Consider the following 23,757-nt stretch of genomic DNA (forward strand, 5'->3'; position numbering starts at 1 on the left):
CAAATCTGTGCCACAGCAATGATCCAAGCCCCTGCAGAGATAACACCAGATCTTTAACCACTAGGCCACCAGGGAACTCCCTAACTCATATAATTTAAATGTTGTTCAAAAAAAAAAAAGTAAAATGTAAAAAAGGAATTCCCTGATGTTCTAGAAGGTTAAGGATCCAGCAGTGGCTGGGGTTGCTGCTGTGGCAAGGGTTTGATCCCTTGCCTGGGAACTTACACATGCTTCAGACCTGGCAAAAAAATAATAATAATATAAATTTCTTAATGTTTGTTACCTGCCCTTTCAGTTCATTCCTACTATAATCTTCCTAACTCAGGCCTTGATTTTCTTAAGCCTATATTATTGAGAAAGTCTCATTAATTGGACTGCTGGAGCCGCTGTGCAATCTGAATATTCTGGTATACAATTATTATACAGATTAATACATAATGGCTTGCATGTGGTTGCGCCCTAGGTAAGAAGGGATGTGTTCCTTCATGTAACATCAAATTAAGCTAAGAAGGAGCTACCTTTCCCATCTACACAATGTGGGGCTGGATCATCCAGCATTTCATTCCTATCCCCCCAGCTCCACACCCACTTCCATGACAATCCTCAGAGAGGTTTATATGACCCTACATTACTCATTATTTCTTTACTTAATCATTACATGAATCCATCTCTGCCACAATCAATAATTAAAACAAAGTATTCAACACTGTTTTTTATATTATAAAAGAGGTTCTGATTTTATTATCTTAGCTGTTAAATAAGTCAAGAGCATAGGAAGGAGGAAAAAAGGAATTTATGAATGTCAAAGGAATCAGGAGAGATGAAAATAACTTTTAAAGCCTGTTGCAACTTCTCTCATCTAAGATTTGCTTTATTCTGCAGAAGAAAAGTCTTGTAAGAGCTAACTTTTACTTATTAATTCTTATTAATATTCAAAGCCATATAAAATACTAAATCTAATAGAAATCTTATATGAAAAGAATAAATTTTCTAGTAATAAACCATTTGATACAATATAAAAATCAAGATATAAAAAGAATTCTGGCAGTCAGAATACATGATTTAGTTGACTTTGGTTTGCTAATTTCATGCTATTTAGATTAGCAGCTATTTCTTAACAAATGAGAATATCTTCTTAGAAAAAGAATGCTATTTTCAGTAATTTTTTTAAAAACTGTTTTTGGAGTTCCCGTCGTGAGACAGCGGTTAACGAATCCGACTAGGAACCATGAGGTCGCGGGTTGGATCCCTGCCCTGGCTCAGTGGGTCAAGGTTCCGGCGTTGCCGTGAGCTGTGGTGTAGGTCGCAGACATGGCTCGGATCCTGCGTTGCTGTGGCTCTGGCGTAGGCCGTTGGCTACAGCTCCAATTCAACCCCTAGCCCAGGAACCTCCATATGCCGCAGGAGCGGCCCAAGAAATGGCAAAAAGACAAAAAAATAAAAAATAAAAAAATAGAATAAAAACTGTTTTCAGGATGCTTCAAATATAATCTCCAAGAAAATATGTATACTTCTGTAATCTCTGAAGAAGACAATAGAAGAATTCAGGTAAGATACAACTTACGGGAAATAAGTGTTTCTTTTTTCTTTTTATGGCCATACCTTCAGCACGTGGAAGTTCCCAGGCCAGGGGTCAAATTGGAGCTGCAACTGCAGGCCTACACCACAGCTATGGCAACACTGGATCTGAGCCACATCTGTGACTCAGGCTACTACAGCTTACAGTAACACTGGATCTTTAACCCACTAAGCGAGGCCAGGGATTGAATCCACATCCTCACAGAGAAAATATCAGGACCTTAACCCACTAAGCCACAATGGGAACTCAGAAACTACTTAAATATTTATCTGTTTTCTCTCACCAGATGTTATCTGATGATATATATATTCAAATATATGAAACAAAGCAAATTTTACTAAATGTAAAATGTCATATGTATACTTAATAGAAGATAGGTGATGAAATGTTTTATTTGTTATTAAAATTCATTCCCCTAGAAAAAGAAGTAATGTGGTTTTAGGATTAGATCTGTAGAATAAATAACATTAGTTCAATTTAACTACTATGATTTTCATCAGCAAAATGGTGTAAAAATCCTTCAAGAACCACCAGATAGAGAATATGATGTCATGAAGATAAAGAAAATACACATTCACTACTTATGGGTGAGAAAGGTTATCTTTTTTGTTGTTGTCTTTTTAGGGCCACACTCTCAGCACATGGAAGTTCCCAGGCTGCAGGTCTAATTGGATCTGTAACTGCTGTCCCTCACAAGAGCCACGGCAATACCAGATCCAAGTCACCTCTGCAGCCTACACCACAGCTCATGGCAACACCAGATCCTTAATCCACTGATCGGGGCCAGGTATCAAACCCACAACTTCATGGATACTAGTCAGGTTCATTACCGATGAGCAATGACAGGAACTCTGTCTTTTTAAATGGTTTTTTAAAGGTCTCATTCTCTGCTCTGAAGTCTAAAGTTTAGTTTTTTTTTTGTTTTTTTTTTAACACTAGCTATAAACTTCTAGGGAAATGATGCAAATACAGAGGATCATCTCCTTCACAGACACATGAAATCCCACTAGAAATAAATGAAACAGGCGTTCCCATTGCCGATCAGTGGGTTACAAACCCAACTAGTATCCATGAGGATGTGAGTTCAATCCCTGGCCTTGCTGAATGGGTTAAGGATCCAGTGTTGCCGTGAGCTGTGGTGTGCGTTGCAGATGCAACTCGGATCCTATGTTGCTCTGGCTGTGGAGTAGATCTTTCCTATGCTTCCATGACATGCTTCTTCTTCCAGCGACAAATCTGTTGCTCGTCAACCCTAAGCCTCCTTCAATGGATTCTACCCTCTCCCTCTGTCCTTACACATGGTTACCTTCCAGGGTTCTATGCTTCTTCTGTTGCCCTATGTGTTGTCTCTCAGCAATCCCCTCCACGTCTATGTTTTCAACTACCAGCAATACACTGAGTTCTTGGAGGGCTTTATCTCCCTGCAACACCTACACCAATTCTGGGTACAGATACAGCATGTAATACATGACACCCAAAGAGATATGTCCATGAGTCTATGGCAGTGTATCACTGCAAAACAATGAGTACATTTTAGCCAAAAGAAAAACACCCAGAGAAAATGCTAAAACAATTAACACTGAAAGAAACTCTAATATCAAAAACAACCATAGGAGTTCCCGTCGTGGCGCAGTGGTTAACAAATCTGACTAGGAACCATGAGGTTGCGGGTTTGGTCCCTGCCCTTGCTCAGTGGGTTAACGATCCGGCATTGCCGTGAGCTGTGGTGTAGGTTGCCGACACGGCTCGGATCTGGCGTTGCTGTGGCTCTGGCGTAGGCCAGTGGCTACAGCTCTGATTCGACCCCTGGCCTGGGAACTTCCATATGCCGCGGGAGCGGCCCAAGAAATGGCAAAAAAAAAAAAAAAAAAAGACAAAAGAGAAAAAAAAATAAAAAATAAAAAACTAGAAGAAAAATTAACCTATTTTCTCCAGCTTTTTTTTTTTTTAGGGTGGGGGCTGGTGGTAAATTTATAAGCACAACAGAAATTAATAATATGAGAAATAAACTCAATCCTAACAGCAAGATAAGCCTTATTTTTTTATATATTTTTTAATTTTAAGGCCACACCCATGACATATGGAGGTCCCCAGGCTAGGGGTCTAATCGGAGCTGTAGCCACTGGCCTACGCCACAGCCACAGCAATGCCAGGTCCAAGCCACATCTGCAACCTACACCACAGCTCACAGGAATGCCCAATTCTTAACCCACTGAGTAAGGCCAGGGATTGAACCTGCGTCCTCATGGATGCTAGTCAAATTCATTTCTGCTAAGCCACAATGGGAATTCCAAGCCCTTATTTTTTTTTAATCACTAAGTACTTCTATTTATTTATTTTGGGGGGGGGGGGAAGTGAGGGGCCTTGCCGGCAGCATACAGCAGTTCCTGGGTCAGGAATCAAACCCAAGCCACAGCAGTAATAATGATGAATCCTTAACCCTTAACCACTAGGCCACCAGGAAACTCCTTAACCACTATTTTTAAAATGTATATCAGGAATTCCATGTGGCTCAGTAAGTTAAGGGTCTGGTATTGTCACTTTTATGGCTCTGGTTACCCCTGTGACACAAATTCAATCCCTGGCCTGGGAACTCCTGCATGCTGGGGGTGCAGCCCATTGTGGCATAGTGGGTTAAGGACCCGGCATTGTCTCTGAGACAGCTCAAGTTCAATCCCCAGCCCCGAGCAGTGGGTTAAGGACCCAACATTGCTGCACCTGCAGCACAGGCTGCAGCTGTGGCCGAGATTCAAACCCTGGCCCAGGAACTTCTATATGCTGTGGTTGGGGCCAAAAGAAAATAATGAAAAAATAAAACAATTAGAAAACTCTCAAAAAATTCTAACAATATGTAAAAGGCTGTAAAATTTCCAAGTACTCTGGAATCCAGTTCTAAGGTTTAAATACAAGAATATAACTACCCCTGTAAGGTCCACCCTTCTACTTGTGTACTCTCACTCCCTCTCCTCTACTCAAGGACACAGCTTTAAGAATTCTCCCATCTCTTCTAAGTATTAATGTTGCCCTCACTGCGGAATTCTTTTCATGGGCATATAAACATGTTATATCTTCCATCTTCAAAACAATAACAAAGATCTCCACCCCACGTAAGCCTCTGGCTACCATTCCATACCCTTTCACAGAACAACCTCTCAAGTTGCCTATACTTCCTGACTCCAAATCCTCTTCTACCATTCTCTCTTGACCCCATTTTGATCACATTTGCTCCCCAGGAATCACCATTGACATTTCTTTCCCTCACACCCTGCACCCAGTCCAAAACCTATCAGCTCTACCTTGAAAATCTGACCATAATCCAACTGATTCTCATCATCTCCACAACACTAAGCCACCACCCTCTCTTGCTTGGATTCCTGCAGGAAGCTCCAAATTGGACTCCTACCTCTACCCTTACCCTACAACACAAGAGCAGCCAGACTGATCCTTTCAAAGTAAATCAGATCAATGCAGAAACTAGCATGAGAGGTTAAGGAACCTGCCTAAAGTTACACAGCTGAATTGTGACAAAACTGGGATTCACATCCATGCTCAGTACGTCCTTTGAACCACAGAGAACTTAAGAAAAAAAACTGGCCCAAAGGACTAATGGTGGGAGGTTGGGGGATGCGCTGGGTTGAGGTTTGGAAATCCTGTAAAATTGGATTGTGGTGATCATTGTACAACTATAAATGTGATAAATTCATCGAGTAATTTAAAAAAAACATTAACTAAAAAGGAAGAAATTATGTAATCACTAAAAACTAATAAAAAATAATTCTCCCTTAAAAAAAAGAAAAAGAAAAACAAAGGACTAACAGTTCCCAAGATTCCTGATTCCCAAATCTTAAAATAGGTTCAAATTGCAAAAGTCATGATAAAATATTGAGAATACTGAGAAAAGATAAAGAATGCTGATATAAAAGGAAGTTGTACCTATTTAAAGAAGTAAAATGTGCCCTGTTTGATTTATTTTTTTAATTTGGGAGGGGGATGTGCCCTCGGTATACAAAAGTTCCTAGTCCAGGGATCAAACCTGCACCACAGCTGTAACCAGAGCCACAGCAGTGACAGCACCAGATCCTTAACCTGATGAGCCACAAGGGAACTCCAAAATGTTGCCTGCTTCAGGAGTTACCGTCGTGGCTCAGCAGTTAACGAAACCAACTGGGATCCCTGAGGATGCGGGTTCGATCCCTGGCCTTGCTCAGTGGGTTAAAGATCAGGTGTTGCCGTGAGCTGTGGTGCAGGTCGCAGACATGGCTCAGATCTAGCATTGCTATGGCTGTGGTATAGGTCAGCAGCTCTAGCTCCAGTTTGACCCCTAGCCTGAGAACCTCCATATGTCACGGGTGTGGCTCTAAAAAGACAAAAACAAAACAAAACAAAACAAAGATCAAAAATGTTTGTGCAGGAGTTCCCACTGTGTCTCAGCGGGTTAGGACCCGATGTTGTCTCTGTGAGGATGTAAACAAACTAACAAAATTCCATGCAACCCCTGCACTGGCTTCCCAATGGAAGCCAGACTGCATGTGGTCATGGAATCAGAATGGCAGGCAATGTCCCTCAAGGCTAATAAGGCCCCAGGATAGCTGCTTCTGCTCTCTCTCCTACCTCACTCTGCTCCAGTCACACTGGCAGGAGGGCATTACCCTCAGGGCTTTTGACTGGAATGTTTTTCCTACAGACAGCTACAGGGCTGCTCCTTCATTTCCTTCAGGCTTTTTTTGATCAGTGCCACCTTATTAGAGAGACCTTTCATGACCATTCTACCAAAATATGTCCCTCCAACTCCCCTCTCCTTTTTATCTTCCCCCATTGTTCTGCACTGCACTTATCATAATCTGGCACCCTGCTGTTTACTTGTTTGGGGTATAGAAACACCATGAGTCAGTGGCTTTTTTTTTTTGCTACTAGGATCTCAGAATCTAGAACATTGTTTAGCACATATTAGGCACTTAAAAAATATTGCTAAGTGAGCAAATATTTAAATGAGTGGGAAAAAAGGATTACCTATAAATATATATCAATGCTTTTTTTTTTTTTGGCCACATCCACGGCATGTGGAAATTCCTGGGCCAGGGATTAAGCCTGCGCCACAGTTGTAACCAGAGCCACAGCAGTGATGATGCTGGACCTTAAACCCACTGTGCCATGAGGGAACTCCTATCAATGCTATTTAAAGGGGGAGAAAAGTTAAAAAAAAAAAAAAAAAAAAAGAATGCCAAACAGCACTGAATAGCTAAACATGGTACTTAAACATATAGGACAAATCCATGGCAATTGACACCTGAGACAGTCCATATATGATAGTAACACAGAGGAATATATATGAAATTAGGACCCCCCCAAATATTTACAAACTGAAATTTTTATTTCAAAACTATACCTACATCCAAAAATTACAAATTTTATTATAATGAGAATAGAATTTTCTATTCATTAAATTTTTTGTCCAAGAAAGATACTCAGGACTATAATTTACAAGGTAAGTGAAAGGCTACCTGTAATAACTTGACCTCTAATAAGCTTTCATTCAACATCTCGAATAAAATCCTGGTCTAAACATGAACACCATATAAACAAAATGTGTTTCTTACAGAGAGAGCTGCATTTGAGGGAAGTCAGTTGAAGTATATTTACGCATAAAATCTCCAGCCCATTTAGAAAATGAAGGAAGATACTCCTCTACTTCTTGTTTTACCTCATCTTGATTCAGATTGAGGCGATACCTGCCAAAATAAGATATTAAATATGAAAGTTTAAATATGAAAAAAATAAATAAGAACAAAAACATTCAAATAAGCAACCAAAGTGCCCATCAACTAATGAGTGGATAAATACAATGTGGTATATACGATGGAATATTATTCAGTCTTGGAAAGGAAGGAAATTCTGATACATATACAACAACACAGAACAAGAGACCCAGTGTCTTGTACTAAGTCAAAACATCAAAACATTTACAAAAATGTAAAACAATGCCATGTGTCTCATTATATTTTTTGTCAAAAAGTTATTTTTCATTAAACTGTTACTTATGTTAATGTGGAATGGATTGTTATTATTTTAAAATTAATCAATAGTAGTTCCCGTCCTGGCATGCAGCAGAAATAAATCCAACTAGAAACACTGAGGTTGTGGGTTCAATCCCTAGCCTCGCACAATGGGTTAAGGACATGGCATTGCCGTGAGCTGTGGTGTGGGTTGTAGGCGAGGCTTGGATCCCATGTTGCTGTGGCTGTGGTGTAGGCCAGCAGCTGTAGCTCCGATTAGACCCCAGCCTGGGAACCTCCATATGTCACGGGTGTGGTCCTAAAAATAAATAAATAAAATTAATCAATGGACATTTTTAATTTGTCTCAATTTTCATTTGTAGTACAATAATATAACTTGCATAAATGAAAGCTCTTCAGGATCCTCAGTAATTTTTTTTTAGCGTCACAGGGTCCTGAGACCAAAAAGTTCTTAGAACTACTATTAGTCTTACCCTCCCAGGATGGTTCTCCCAGCTCCTTTATGTTTACGCATCCCAATCTTTTTTTGGGGGGGTCTTTTTAGGGCCACACCCAACGCATATGGAAGTTCCCAGGCTAGGGGTGAAATCAGAGCTGTAGCTGCCGACCTATGCCACAGCCACAGCAACATGGGGATCTGAGCCACATCTTCGACCTACACCACAGCTCATGGCAACGCCAGATCCTTAACCTACTGAGCAAGGCCAGGGATCAAACCTGCATCCTCATGGATAGTAGTCATTCGTTTCCACTGAGCCACAAGGGGAACACCCAAGCATCTCAATCTTGAAAACTACTCCGGGGTTTTAAGAGTATGTATGTTTCGTGTCCAATCATACCCAGTTTTGAGTCCTAACTCTATATTTATTAGATGTGTGACTTTGGACAATTCACTGTTACCGAGCCTCAGTTTCCTCATCTGTAATGTGAGGTGATAACTACTGCAGTTAGTTTGAGGACTAAGTAAAATTTTACAGCCTACGAAAAGTAAGTGGCTTATGATAAGAATTCAACAAGGTAAGATGACGATGACAGTGAATCCTCATTTAATGCTAAAATAGGCCAAGCACTATTTTTTTTTTTTTTTGGCTGCACCATGACATGCAGAAGTTCCCAGGTCAGGAATTGACCCCATGTCAACAGCAGTAACCTGAGCCACTGTAGTGACAAGCAATCTCGACAGAGCTAGGCTACAAATTTTGTCTTCCCTGCTGAACTGGCTCTCCTGGAAAACTGATAGTTCTGGTAAGCCAGATGCAGCAGATTAGGGAGTACCCATTGCAGCTCTGCAGAAACAACCCAAATAGTGTCCATGAGAATGCAGGTTTGATCCCTGGCCTTGCTCACTGGGTTAAGGACCCAGCATTGCCATGAGCTGTGGGGTAGGTCGAAGATGTGGTTTGGATCCTGAGTCGCTGTGGCTGTGGTGTAGGCCAGCAGTTGCAGCTCTGATTCAACCTCTAGCCTGGGAACTTCCATATGCCTCAGGTGCAGCGCTAAAAAAGAGAAAAAAAAAATGCTATTAGGTTGCAGAGTTACTATATGGTAAATGTGTAGTGTTCTGGAGTCTCATGTTTGATGAATATGTTGTTATGGTGCTATCTTCAGAAAGTGAGAAAAAGGTAAGTTCTCTCTTTTGCTGTTTTTTTTTCCCCCTATTTGGCCACACCTGCGGCATGTGGAAGTTCCCAGGCCAGTGAACTGAGACTCCAGAACACTATAAATTTACTATATAGTAACTCTACAACATTTCTCATACCAAATCTAATAAACTCCTAATTTCCTAGGTTTCTGCTACCTCTGGCTTACCAGGGAGAGCCAGTTCAGCAGGGAAGACAAAATTACAATCCTCGCTCTGCCAAGACTGCCTGTCCTATGCACAAAAGTAACACCAGGTTGAAGGTGAAGCTAAAATATCTCGAACCAAGGAGCAACTGCTGACAGTAAAGTGCCCTACAGAAACACAGTCAGCCCATATAAGGCAAACGTTATCCTTGAAAAAGGCTGTTTGAAATCTAGCAACTCCAGTGGATAAAAGATGATATAGATATTCCCGCTGTGGCACAAAGGGATGGGTGGTGTCTCCGGAGCCCGGGGACACAGATTAGAATCCTGGCCCGGCACAGTGGGATCCAGCATTGCAGCTGCAGTGTGAGTCAAAACTGCAGCTCGGATCTGATGCCTGGCCCAGGAATTCCATTTGCTGTAATGTGTACAGTAGATGTGTCTACAAATTTTATAAAAATGTTCCCTTTTTTGGCCACACCCACAGCATATGAAGTTCCCAGGCCAGTGATCAAATTTGAGTCACACCTTTGACCTTCCTGGATTGGGATTGACCCAGCAATGCCAATGAGATAAACCAGATCATGAACCCACTGCACCACAGCAGGAACTCGTATAGCAAATTTCCTGAAGTCAAATTTCCTGAAGTTGAAGTATTCTGTGGTTATGTAGAGAAACTCTTATTCCTAGGAAATACATACAAGTATTTAAAAGAACCACAAATGGAGTTCCCGTTATGGCGCAGTGGTTGGCGAGTCCCACTAGGAACCATGAGGTTGCGGGTTCAATCCCTGGCCTTGCTCAGTGGGTTGATGATCCGGCGTTGCCATGAGCTGTGGCGTAGGTTGCAGAAGCGGCTCGGATCCCACATTGCTGTGGCTCTGGCATGGGCTGGCGGCTGCAGCTCTGGTTGGACCCCTGGCCTGGGAACCTCCATATGCCACAGGAGCGGCCCAAGAAACGGCAAAAAAGACCAAAAAGAAAAAAAAAAGATAAAAAAAACCACATATGAGCTCCCTTGTGGGAGTTCCCACTGTGGCACAGTGCGTTAAGGATCCTGTGTTGTCACTGCAGTGGTGCAGATTTGATCCTTAGCCCAGTGCAGTCAGTGGGTTAAGGATCTGATGTTGCCCCAAATGAGGCACAGGTCATAACTACAGCTCAGATTTGATCCCTGGCTCAAGAATTTCCATATGCCTCAGGTGCAGCTTAAAAATAAATAAATAAAAGGAGTTCCCTCATGGCTCACCAACTTAAAGATCTGGTGCTGTCACCAATGTGGCTCACTTTTGATCCCTGGCCTAAGAATGTCCACATGCTACAGACACAACCAGAAGAAAAAAAAAAAAGAGTATATGGATGGTCTTTGTACTACTCTTGCAACTATTCTCTAAATTTAAAATTATTTTCAAATAAAAAGATGTTTTAAATGTTTAAATATGGAGTTCCTGACATGGTGAAGCAGAAATGAATCTGACTAGGAACCATGAGGTTGCCGGTTCAATCCCTGGCCTCGCTCAGTGGGTTAAGGATCCAGCATTGCCATGAGCTGTGGTGTAAGTCACAGACATGGCTCAGATCTGGCATTGCTATGGCTCTGGTGCAGGCTGGAAGCAACAGTCCTGATTCGACCCCTAGCCTGGGAACCTCCATATGCCGCAAGTGTGGCCCTAAAAAAGCAAAAGACAAAAAAAAAAAAAAGTTTAAATAAATGTAAATAACTCCACCAATTCCACTTCTAAGTATTGCACCCAGATACATGCCTGCAGTTATTAAATAAAAAATGTATAGGAGTTACTTGTGGCCCAGAGTGTTAAGGAATCTAGCATTGTCACTGCTATAGTGGAGGTTCTATCCCTGACCCAGGAACTTCTGTATGCCATGGGTGCAGCCAAAAAAAAAAAAAAGAGAGAGAGAGATAGCTCAATAAGTATTGATATGGTATAATCACCAAGATTTAATCTTTATATAAAATAATTTGCATAGTATTCTACCATTTGTATAAAAAATAATATATAAACATAAATAAACACACATATAGTCACATGTAAATGAAATCTCTGTGGAAGGACATATAAGAGACTGCTAACAGTGGCTGTCTCTGGTAGGAGGAAGTGAGTGACCAGGGAGGTAGGGGGTAGGAAGGACTTAATATCACTGCATATCCTCTTGTACTATTACACTACAGTGTAGGTAAATTTATAACCTATTTAGAAATAATAATTACTATTAAAAAAAAAAAACCCTGGAGTTCCCAGGTAGCTCAGGGGTTAAGGATCCAGCAGTTGTCACTGTTGGGGCTTGGCTCACTGCTGTGGCATAAGTTTGGTCTCTGGCCCGGGAATCTTCACATGCCCCTTGGAGGGGGGTGGCCAAAAAAATTAAATTAAAAATAATAAAATTAAATTAAAAAGCCTTGCGCAATTGGGTAACCTTTTTCCTAAGTAACCTTTGCCAACCATCCTGGAAGCATTCTTCACTGTCATCATCTCCTTGGGCAGATTTTTCCCAGTGGTTTACTTTTTATAGACCAGGACTCTTTAAAGTCTCCAAACTGGTTCACACTTGTTATTTAAACTCTCTGCATTTAAATTCTCCCTTTTTAATTTTATCCAAATCACAGCAAAATGTCATGTAACCACCTGCTCTTTCCTGAGATTATGGAGATACCTAAGGTTCAGGATCTTCAAGCCTAGACTATTATAGATATAATGAAAGCAGAGTATGCACAGATAAAAATCTGTTTTAAGATGTGTAATAGAGTAGAAGGGTCTATGAGAGGGTAGAAAAGAACTTCGTTATTTTAGGCTGTGGGTATTTCTTTTTCCTTGGTCGCATAGTGCAGTGGCTTGAAATGGGGTCTCAGATCCCAGACCAGGGATTGAACCTGGACCACAGCAGTGAAAGTGCAGAGTTCTAACCACTAGACCTCCATGGAACTTCTGTCTTGGGGTATTTTTTAAAGTATCCTATTGTGGAGTTCCCACCATGGCTCAGCGGTTAACGAATCCAACTAGAAACCATGAGGTTGTGGGTTTGATCCCTGGCCTCGCTCAATGGGTTAAGGATCTGGTGTTGTCGTGAGCTGTGGTGTAGGTTGCAGCTGCGGCTTGGATCTCAAGTTGCTGTGGCTGTAGTGTAGGCCAGTGGCTACACCTCTGATTAGACCCCTAGCCTGGGAACCTCCATACGCCTTGGGTGCGGCCCTAGAAAAGACAAAAAAAAATAAATAAATAAAGTATCCTCTTGAACAGGATTGGGAAATATTCAAGAGAGAATTAATATTTTCATAATTAAGAAATGACACACATTTGCTCTTAATTAGGATATCATGATAAAAATAACAGTAATGCAGCAACATGGATGGACCTGGAAATTATCATACTAAGTGAAGTCAGAGAAAGACAATTGTTATATGATATCACTTATATGTGGAAACTAAAAAATGATACAAATGAATTTTTTTTTTTTGGTCTTTTGTCTTTTTAGTGCCACACCCACGGCACATGGATGTTCCCAGGGTAGGTGTCTAATCGGAGCTACAGCTGCCAGCCTGTGCCACAGCCACAGCCACCCCACATCTGAGCCACATCGGTGGCTCACAGCACTGCCAGATCCTTAACCCACTGAGCAAGGCCAGGGATCAAACCCACAACCTCATGATTCCTAGTCGGATTCGTTTCTGGTGCACCACCATGGGAATTCCCAAAAGAACTTATTTATAAAACAGAAACAAACTCACAAACACAGAAAACAAACTTATGGGAGTTCCTGTCATGGCTCAGTGGTTAATGAGCCCAACTAGTAGCCATGAGGACGTGGGTTCAATCCCTGGCCTTGCTCAGTGGATTAAGTGCATTCAGCAATGGTGTTGGTTGCGGAAGTGGCTCGGATCCCGTGTTGCTGTGGCTGTGGTGTACAATGGCAGCTACAGCTCTGATTCGAACCCTAGCATGGGAACTTCCATATGCTGCAGGTGCAGCCACAAAAAAATTATAAAATAAAACAGATAAACAAGGCCCTACTGTACAGCACAGGGAACTATAGTCAATATCTTGTAATAAAAAGAATTTGAAAAATATATATATATGAATCACTCTGCTGTATACCAGAAATTAACACATTGTTAAGTCAACTATAATTCAATAAAAAATAAATATTAAAAATATATATATAATTCAGTGAAACCCAAGGATCTTCTAAGAATCAATTCTTCCAGGATTTCCTGTTGAAGTTCAGTGGGTTGAGAACCCAACTAGTATCCATGAGGATGTGGATTCAATCCCTGGACTCAATCAATGGGTTAAGGATCCAGTGTTGCCGCAAGCTCTGATATAGGTGTAAGATGTGGCCTAGATCCCGTGTTGCTGTGGTGTGGGCTGGCAGCTATAACTCCAGTTCAACCCCTAGCCTGGGAACTTCCAAATGCTGCAGGTGCAGCCCTGAAAAGCAAAAGAGAGAGAGAGAGAGGGAAGGAGGGAAGGAGGGAAGGAAGGAAGGAAGGAAGGAAGGAGGGAGGGAGGGAGGGAGGGAAGAAGGGAGAGAGGGAAAGGAAGAAAGGAAGAAAGGAAGGAAAGAAAGAAGGAAGGAAGGAAGGAAGGAAAGAAAAAAATTCCTCCAAAATTCTGGTCTTAATAGTTCCTACATTTTTAAAAAGTTTCTTCTTAGCTATGCTACAGTTATCAGTTCTTATGTTACATGACTATAAAGGTAACTTTCTTCTGCATCTTGGATACCAGATAAGTAAGACAATACATAAAGAACATGATGAAAAATAATAGATGCTGAGGGCATGAGAGTCATTCCATTATGTAACACACACAATGTTTCATACAAGGACACAAATTCTGAGCCCTTACTGAGCAAAAGCCTTGTTTCTTTCATCCTTATTTTCAGGCTGGGTTCTGGACTCATCAGGTTGCCTCATACCTGAATACCTGTGGTGGTTTAATGTCCACAAATCCTTTAACATTCCCTTCAAAAGATGGTGCTCAGGAGTCCCATCGTGGCGCAGTGGTTAAGGAATCCGACTAGGAACAATGAGGTTGCGGGTTCAATCCCTGGCCTCACTCAGTGGGTTAAGGATCCAGCGTTGCCGTGAGCTGTGGTGTAGGTCGAAGATGCAGCTTGGATCCCCAGTTGCTGTGGCTGTGGTGTAGGCCAGCACTACAGCTCTGATTAGACCCCCTAGCCTGGGAACCTCTATGTGCTGAACATGCGGCCCCAGAAAAGGGGAAAAAAAAAAAATATGGTGCCCAATTAATTCCCCTACCCTTGAGGGAGAGCTAGACTTAGTGATGTGCACCTAATGAACAGAAAAACCAGAAGTAGGAGTTCCCATCGTAGCACAGTGGTTAAGGAATCCGACTAGGAACCACGAGGTTGCGGGTTTGGTCCCTGCCCTTGCTCAGTGGGTTAACGATCCGGCGTTGCCGTGAGCTGTGGTGTAGGTCGCAGACGCGGCTCGGATCCCGAGTTGCTGTGGCTCTGGCGTAGGCTGGTGGCTACAGCTCCAATTCGACCCCTAGCCTAGGAACCTCCATATGCCGCAGGAGTGGCCCAACAAATGGCAAAAAGACAAAAAAAAAAAAAAAAAACCCAGAAGTAACGATGTAGGATGTGGGAATCGTAGACTAGGTTAGAAGAAGCACTGCGGCTTGCTGCACTCTTTCTTGGACCCTTTTTTTTCCTCTTCTTTTTTAAGATTTTCTCTTTTCTTTTTAAAACAGCCATACCTGTGGCATACTGGAGCCAAATTAGAGTTTGTGGCAACATCGGATCCTTAACCCGCTGAATGAGGCCAGGGATTGAATCTGCACCTTCACAAAGACAACATCGGGTCCTTAACATGTTGAGCCACAACAGGAACTCCTAAAAAAAAAAATTTTTTTTTTTTTTGGCTGTGACCGCAGCATACATAAGTTCCCACGCCAGGGGCTGAACCCAAGTTACAGCAGTGACAACACTGCATCTTCAAACACTAGGCCACCAGGGAACTCCTCTTTCTTGGACACTTCAATCTGAAGGAAGCCAATTGTGTCAGAGGAAACATCAGGTAGCCCTCTAGAAAAGGCCACATGGTGAGAAATAGGCCTCCTGACTCAGCCAGCTAGGAGGTAAGGCCTCACCACAACAACATGTAAGTCATCTTGCAGGCAGATGCTCTTGGTCCAGTCAAGCCTTCAGATGATGCAGCTTCACATGGGAGACCCTGAGCCAGAACCACCTACCTAAACTATTTCTGAATTCCTGACGAACAGAAACCATGAGACAACAGGTTAACTGTCATTTTAAGGTGCAAGGTTTTGATATATTTTGTTTCGGGGAAATGATCCATACAAAACATAACAGATATCACCATCCACTGGTTAGGGTGTGGTAAAAAAAATTAAAAATTTGAAAAGCAAAGTGGCATAAAAGGTGATAAGTAGAACTCAAACAAAAACTTTAAAAAATCTATTCATATTATTTTTGATTTGGGGGGGGGGCGGTGCTACAAGTTCCCCAGGCCAGAGATGGAACCCTTGCCACAGTCGCAGCCTGCACCACAGCTGCGGCAATGCTGGATCCTTAACCCACTGTGCCACAAGGGAACTTCCTAAATCTATTCACATTCTGAATGCCAAGCTGTGTGGCTGTAACCTAGCCACACAGACAACTTCTCTATGTTTATTTCTTTCTTTATAACAGGTTGCTAACAGTTTATATAAGATGTCTAAAAGCACTTAAAACAGTGCCTGATATAGGGCAGGGTCCTAAAATGTTCTTTAGACAATAGATTGTCATTAGTAAATCAGGAATTCTGGTATATTTTTCCCTTTTAAACAATGAACGCAGAATGAATCTGGGAAAAGCAGGCTTATGACAACCAGTTTAGAAAGTAAAACCACCACTAATAAAAACATTTCTGGGGAGTTCCCCAGTGACTCAAGGAGTTAAGGATCTGGCATCACTGCTGTGATGTGTGACATGGCTGCAGTGAAGTTTCCATCCCTAGCTCAGACCTTCTGCATGCCATGTGTGTGGCCAAAAAATTTGTTTCTGGGAAAAAAGATTGACTACAATAGGAGTCGAGAAAAGAAATAGAGATAGTAGAATATGCCAATCACTCTGCAGGCTGTTACTCATAAAATGCCAATGATTAGCCATCTGTGGGTTTACATACATTATCTCCACTGTCACAAAAAGTCTACACAGGAGGTATTATCATCCTTTTCAGAACTTTTCTTTTTTTTTTTTTTTGCTTTTTAGGGCCGCACCTGCGGCATATGGAAGTTCCCAGTCTAGGGGTCTAATTGGAGCTACAGCTGCTGGCCACAGTCACAGCAACTCAGGACCCAAGCCTCATCTGTGACCTACACCACAGCTCACAGCAATGCCGAACCCCTGACCCACTGAGCAAAGCCAGGAATCAAACTCGAATCTTCGTGGATACTAGTCTGATTAGTTTCCACCACACCATGACAGGAACGCCCTTTTCAGAATCTTTAAGTAACTTGTTCAGTCAGGAAACTGGAAAGGGGCCTATCTGACCCCCAACCCCATACAGTTTTCAGTATGTCACATTGCTCCTAGAAGTAAAATTAAAAGTTGACACTCTCTGAGTGCAGCTGTTAAGTCTACTGGGCACATTTTAGAGTTCCAGCTCTGCAACTTCAAAAGCTCTTCACAGAACTGAAGTCCTATACTACAACTCTCAAATATGCATTCTAGTGTTAACACTGATTTATATTTAACAGTCTAATAGCCAAATACCCTATAGATTTTAGAAGTTACCTATAGTTACATTCATAACTACTTACATTTCCTTCAGATGTCTTATTTCTTGAACAGTTTGAAAAGCAAGTTCTTGCAGCTTTTCTGGAGCAAAACTATCACTTATTGCTTTTTGAAATACTTCATGGAGAATTGTACCAATCAGCATCTGGCGTGTGGCTGAATCAGAGCTCTACCAAAAAAAAATCATGTAAACTTTTTACTTCACAGCATATCAACAGACATGATTGTAGATTTATTACCTAATCTACTGAACCACCAAAGCCAAAGTGCTCTGGTGAGACAAATGTCAACATATTAAATTTTTTTCTGGTGAGTGAAATTATGGGTGACTTTCACGTTCTCCAATTTAGAATTACCTGAATTATTTTACAAATATAAGTTATTTTTTTTCAAATCAGTATATTTCTATTTTGCCAAAAATTAAAAACTGGGAGATCCTGTTGTGGCTCAGTGGGTTACAAACCCAATTAGTATCCATGAGGATGTGTGTTCGATCCCTGGCCTCACTCAGTGGGTTAAGGATTTGGCATTGCCGTGAGCTCTGCTGTAGATTGCAGCTCAGTCCTGGCATTGCTGTGGCTGTGGTGCAGGCCAGCAGCTGCAGCTCCAACTCGATCCCTAGCCTGTAAACTTCAACATGCCTTGGGTGCAACCCTAAAAGGAAAACTATATTTTTTTTAATTTTTAAAAAATTTTTTTAAAAAGAAAAAATTAAAATAACCTATATGAAAAAGTACAATGCATTCTCAAATATTTAACACATTTGTCTCTAATTTCACTTTATTGATTTATTTATTTTATGGCCACACCCACGGCATATGGAAGTTCTTGGGCCAGGGTTTTAATCCAAGCGCTGCAGGTACTATAATGCCAGATCCTTTAAGCCACTGTGCCAGCCGGGGGTCAAACTCTTGCCTCCATGGTGACCCAAGCTGCTATAGTTGGATTCTTAACCCACTGCACCACAGCAGAAACTCCAGAAACAACACTTTTCAATTAATTCTTTCATTAGCCTAGACCTTCCCCTTGAAAGTATCAAACAACAAGATAAAGTCTACCAAAACACTCACCAGGGATTCTAAAAATTAATTTACAGAGCAATTCTCTGAACTATTTTTTTAGGTTTTATGTGAGTCTAAGTATCTGGTGTTGTCTATGGGAAGCACAGGTTTGATCCCAAGCCCAGTGCAGTGTGTTAAGGATCCAGCATTGCTGCAGATGTGGCATAAGTTTCAGCTGTAGCTCAGATTTGACCTCTGGCCTGGGACTTCCATATGGTGTGGTGGCCAAAAAAGAAAAAAAAAAAAGATTAATATTCAGGTCTGCTTTGTAGTATGTGGCTAAAAGAGAAGTTAAATAGTCCCCCTACAACTGAAGGAAAAAAGCTGATTTAAAAAAATAAACTAGAGGAGTTCCCTAGTGTCTCAGCACATTAAGGATCAGTGTTGTCACGCTATGGCTCTGGTTACTGCTGTAGTACAGATTTAATCCCTGGCCAGGGGAACTTAAGTATGTAGCAGGCTCAGCCAAAATAAATAAATTTTCAAAAAACTGAGTATTAGGTTAATTTAAGGAATTACTGGAGTTCCCGTCATGGCTCAGTGGTTAATGAACCCAACTAGGAACCACAAGGTTGCGGGTTCAATCCCTGGCCTTGCTCAGTGGGTTAAGGATCCGGCGTTGCCGGATGGTGTAGGTTGCACACGCGGCTCAGATCTGGCATTGCTGTGGCTCTGGCGTAGGCCGGTGGCTACAGCTCCGATTCAACCCCGAGCCTGGGAACATCCATATGCCCCAGGAAAGGCCCAAGAAATGGCAAAAAAACAAAAAAACAAAAAAACAAAAAAAAAGAATTACTATTAATTTTACCGCGTATGACAAAGATGATGTTTATATATATATATATATATTTTTTTTTTTTTTGTCTTTTTGCTATTTCTTTGGGCTGCTCCCGCGGCATATGGAGGTTCCCAGGCTAGGGGTCCAATCGGAGCTGTAGCCACCGCCTACACCAGAGCCACAGCAACGTGGGATCCGAGCCGCGTCTGCAACCTACACCACAGCTCACGGCAACGCCGGATCGTTAACCCACTGAGCAAGGGCAGGGACCGAACCCGAAACCTCATGGTTCCTAGTCGGATTCGTTAACCACTGCGCCACGACGGGAACTCCTATATATTTTTTTAAATCCTCAGCTTTCATTTAGTTGCAAAATACAATGTTCAGAAACAGCAAAAAGGGCACATGGGAGTTTATTACAATCATCTCTTTGTGTATGTCTGAAACTTTTGATGATAATTTTTTTTCTTTTTAGGGCCACATCTAGGACATATGGAAATTCCTGGGTTAGGGGCTGAATTGGGGCTGCAACTGCAGGCTTCTGCCACAGCCACAGCAACACGGCATCCACACTGCAGCTCGAGGCAATGCCAGATCCTCAACCCACTGAGTGAGGCCAGAGATCCTACATCCTCATGGATACTAGTTGGGTTCTTTTTTTTTCTTTTTTAGTTTTTTAGGGCTGCACCTGCAGCATAAGGAAGTTCCCAGGCTAGGGGTCAAATCAGGGCTGTAGCTGCCAGCCTATGCCATAGCCTCAGCAATGCAGGATCCAAGCTGTATCTATGACCTACACCACAGCTCGCAGCAACACCAGATCCTTAACCCATTGAGCAAGGCCAGGAATTGAACTGGCATCCTCATGGATACTAGAAGGGTTTTGTTAACCACTCAGCCACAAAGGGAACTCCTGGGAGGATTAAATAAGAGTATAAAAGTGCTCTGTAAACTCTTAAGACCCTGTAGAAACATTGGCTTTTAATATTATTTACCTTAAATGTTTCACTCAGGACAGCTCTTCTCATACATCGAATACTACTGGCTATGCTTGTGCCAGAAATCAGCATGTCTGGATACAGAATCAAATATCCAAAATTTTCATCTATTATCCAAGTATCAGATATGCAGTCTCCCTCCAAATGAATTATGTCTCCTGGCTCTACAGGTACAGAGGACCTAAAGATAAAGCAAAGTTAAAGTATACCTAGTTTAGATTCTGACATTTCAACAGATCAAGGAGGCTTCAAAAATAAATGAATTATTTTATCTAAAGAAATAAGGACTTTGACATTTCTAGGTCTTGCATCATCCACTGCAAAAGCTATCAAATCATTAACAGTATAAAAGACAGCTCCAACAACGGATGAGGTTGTTTTAATAATAAATCTCTCATTTTTAAGACATTATCTACAGCTTCTCTAAGTCTTGAGGCATGAAGCCAAACCCAGTGCAGCAAGAATAAAATCATATTTATCTATTTCAAACACCCAACTTGCAGCCTAGACAAAACTAGGACTCTACCTTCTCTGAAGATCCCTAACACCCCTCATATAACACACATTACTTGAGTAGCAAAATCTACAATCTAAGGACGTTCTTATGCTGTAATCAATTTTGTCCTTAGTGAGTACTAATGAGTTTTAAGCTGCAATCCCAGAAAGCACTGGGAAAGAGAAAGTGACTTAAAAAGTTCCCTTGTGGGAGTTCCTGTTGTGGCGCAGTGGTTAACGAATCCGACTAGGAACCATGAGGTTGCGGGTTCGGTCCCTGCCCTTGCTCAGTGGGTTAACGATCCGGCGTTGCCGCGAGCTGTGGTGTAGGTTGCAGACGCGGCTCGGATCCTGCGTTGCTGTAGCTCTGGTGTAGGCCGGTGGCTACAGCTCCGATTCAACCCCTAGCCTGGGAATCTCCATATGCTGCGGGAGCGGCCCAAGAAATAGCAACCACAACAATAACAACAACAACAAAAAGACAAAAAAAAAGAAATCGAAAAAAAAAAAAGTTCCCTTGTACCTGATTTTCAAATGACAATAAAAAACAAGTTTTGGGAGTTCCCGTCGTGGCGCAGTGGTTAATGAATCCGACTAGGAACCATGAGGTTGCGGGTTCGGTCCTTGCCCTTGCTCAGTGGGTTAACGATCCGGCGTTGCCCGTGAGCTGTGGTGTAGGTTGCAGACGCGACTCGGATCCGGCGTTGCTGTGGCTCTGGCGTAGGCCAATGGCTACAGCTCCGATTGGACCCCTAGCCTGGGAACCTCCACATGCCACGGGAGCGGCCCAAAGAAATAGCAAAAAAAGACCAAAAAAAAAGTTTTGGAATAAGAGACTTGAGATGCTGGGATAACAAGCACAATTTTTACGTAGAATTACCTCATAATCTACTCTCTTTGCTAACAAGTACTGCAACATCCACACAAGCCCACGTGATTGTTTTTAAAAATGGTACCCTCAACACTCTGCTAGATTAATGCGCAAAGTCCAAAAATTACCAGTCATTCCTCAGGATACACAGTTCTTTTTCTTCTAGTGAGTGGGAAGCAGTAATAATTAGGTGCTTTTCATAGTTTCCTTCTTCATTCTGTACAATGTTGACTGCTAATACCAGGTACCGGTTATCCATTCCTCGGATCAGAACTGTTTTAGAAAAGGAAGCTTCCACATTCTTCTTCTGAAATCTAAAGCATACACATTCAAAAACTACCATAGCACAAGCATGAAATAAAAAGCCATCCAATCTCCTTTATCTACAAACCAACCTTCTAGTTTTCTAGGTTTGTTTCTTCTGGAAAACGTATCAAAATGACCAATGACTAAAAAAATTAAAAATTAAGAAGGTAGGGCATAGCAGAATTCCTAGTATAAAAACTTAACGGAGTTCCCTCGGTGGCTCAGTAGTAACGAACCCGATTTATATCCATGTGGATGAGGGCTCGATTCCTGGTCCTGCCAGTGGGTTAAGGACCTGGCGTTGCCGTGAGCAACGTGTAAGTAGCAGACTCATCTCGGATCTGGTGCTGCTGTGGTGTCGGCAGGCAGCTGCACCTACGAATGGACCGCTAGCCTGGGAACCTCCATATACCACGGGTGCGGCCCTAAAAAGACTTGGAGGGAGGGAAGAAGGGAGGGAAGGAAGGAGGGAGGAAGGAAGGAACTAATTCTATCCCATGCGAAGGCAGGCAGGCAGGCAGGCAGGCAGGAAGGAAGGAAATAATTCTACACCATGCCAGGTAATCAAGTTTCCCCGACCAATATGAGGGTACAAAGTTCTCCTCCCTGGGATAACATTCTCCAATTAAACATCAAGAAAAGCATCTAGTGGGAGGGATCGGGAACTTGGGCTTATCAGACACAACTTAGAATAGATTTACAAGGAGATCCTGCTGAATAGCATTGAGAACTTTGTCTAGATACTCATGTTGCAACAGAAGAAAGGGTGGGGGAAAAAATGTAATTGTAATGTATACATGTAAGGATAACCTGACCCCCTTGCTGTACAGTGGGAAAATAAAAAAATAGAAAAAAAAAAAAAAGAAAAGCATCTAGCAGTTGCAATTCCCTTTTATGAAGGCATTTAAGGTGGCTGGGACCCAAAAAAATCCAGAAAGCGGTGATAGTAAGGGAAGGAAGGACCTGCTGAGTGAGGGAGAGTCTTCGAGCTCTTGCCCGGGCTTAGCCCTAAAAAGAACCCTGCGAAGCAGACCCCAGCTCCAGAAACTCGCCGGGGCCAGGAGACCTGAGCTCGGTCACTCCTACCAGAGCCCGGTTCCGTGGAGGCGTGGTTGCGGCCTCTCCCGCTCTTTTCTTTTCAAAATTCCCGCTTGGCTCCCAGATCCTCCCCGCCCCAACCCCCACTCTGCTCACAGCTTCGCAGGCGGCGCAGCCTCGTCACCGAAACTCTTCTCCATGAGCAGCTCCAATTCGCCCATCTGCTCCATCCTGGGCGCCGAGGCCGAAAACTGCCGCCAGGTAAGAGCTGGTGAACAGTGATCAGCACTGGAAAGGAAAAAGGACACGAGTCAGCCAGGCGACGTGCGCATGCGCTGACCGCCGCGATCCCAAGTGACCTGCGCGGGCAGCCCTTCCCGCGCCCGAGGGTAGAGCTTGGAGAGCCGCACCGGGGCAGCAAAGGCTGAAAAGGCGCCCTTGATCCTTCGCTTTAGGGTTAGGAAAGCAAGGAATCTTCGTAACCCGACCTAGACTAAATGCTTCCGCCCTCTCTCTAGACGCGCCGACCCATGCCCCACACAGGCTCTTAGTACGCTCTTAGTACTATTTGCAGTTGCCCAAATCCAGGTGTGCCTTGAATCTCCTCTTTCCTTTCCATCTCACTGTCACTACCTGATCATTATCTCTCACACGTGCTTCCATTCTTAACTCCCTGCAATTTATTCTTTCCCCTTTCCCAATATTTTACCATGAAAATTTTCAAATGTACAGAAAAGTTGAGAATTATATAATGAACACTGTATACATATCACCTAAAGTTTACAATTAGCATTTGCTGTCTTAAGAGTTCTCTTTGTGGCTCAGGGGGTTAACTAACCCGACTAGTATCCATGAGGAGGCCGGTTCGATCCATGTCCTTGCTCAGTGGGTTAAGGATCCGGTGTTGCTGTGAGCTGTGGTGTAGGTCAAAGACTCCGCCCGGATCCACTGGTCCTGGCGTAGGCCGGCAGGTACAGCACCTATTCAACCCCTAGCCTGGGAACCTCCATATGCCGAGGGTGCAGCCCAAAGTAAACAAAAGACAAAAAAAAAAAA

The 23,757-nt window shown here is 42.6% G+C and overlaps 1 protein-coding gene across 1 annotated transcript in view; it reads right to left on the reverse strand.

Moving 5' to 3' along the window:
• Positions 1-22,998, reverse strand: part of DNA2 (DNA replication helicase/nuclease 2) — a 56,394-nt gene extending 33,396 nt beyond the window's left edge. Inside the window, exons 1-5 of the mRNA XM_047762030.1 lie at positions 22,858-22,998; positions 21,486-21,671; positions 19,989-20,172; positions 17,181-17,326; positions 7,177-7,308 (exon numbers count right to left, since the gene is read on the reverse strand). Of these exons, the coding sequence (XP_047617986.1) occupies positions 7,177-7,308; positions 17,181-17,326; positions 19,989-20,172; positions 21,486-21,671; positions 22,858-22,931 (722 nt within the window). The 5' untranslated portion in view covers positions 22,932-22,998. The remainder of the gene's footprint in view (positions 1-7,176; positions 7,309-17,180; positions 17,327-19,988; positions 20,173-21,485; positions 21,672-22,857) is intronic.
• Between the last annotated feature and the right edge of the window lie 759 nt (positions 22,999-23,757).

Source organism: Phacochoerus africanus, chromosome 15 (genome assembly GCF_016906955.1).
Source record: "Phacochoerus africanus isolate WHEZ1 chromosome 15, ROS_Pafr_v1, whole genome shotgun sequence".
NCBI classification, from domain to species: domain Eukaryota; kingdom Metazoa; phylum Chordata; class Mammalia; order Artiodactyla; family Suidae; genus Phacochoerus; species Phacochoerus africanus.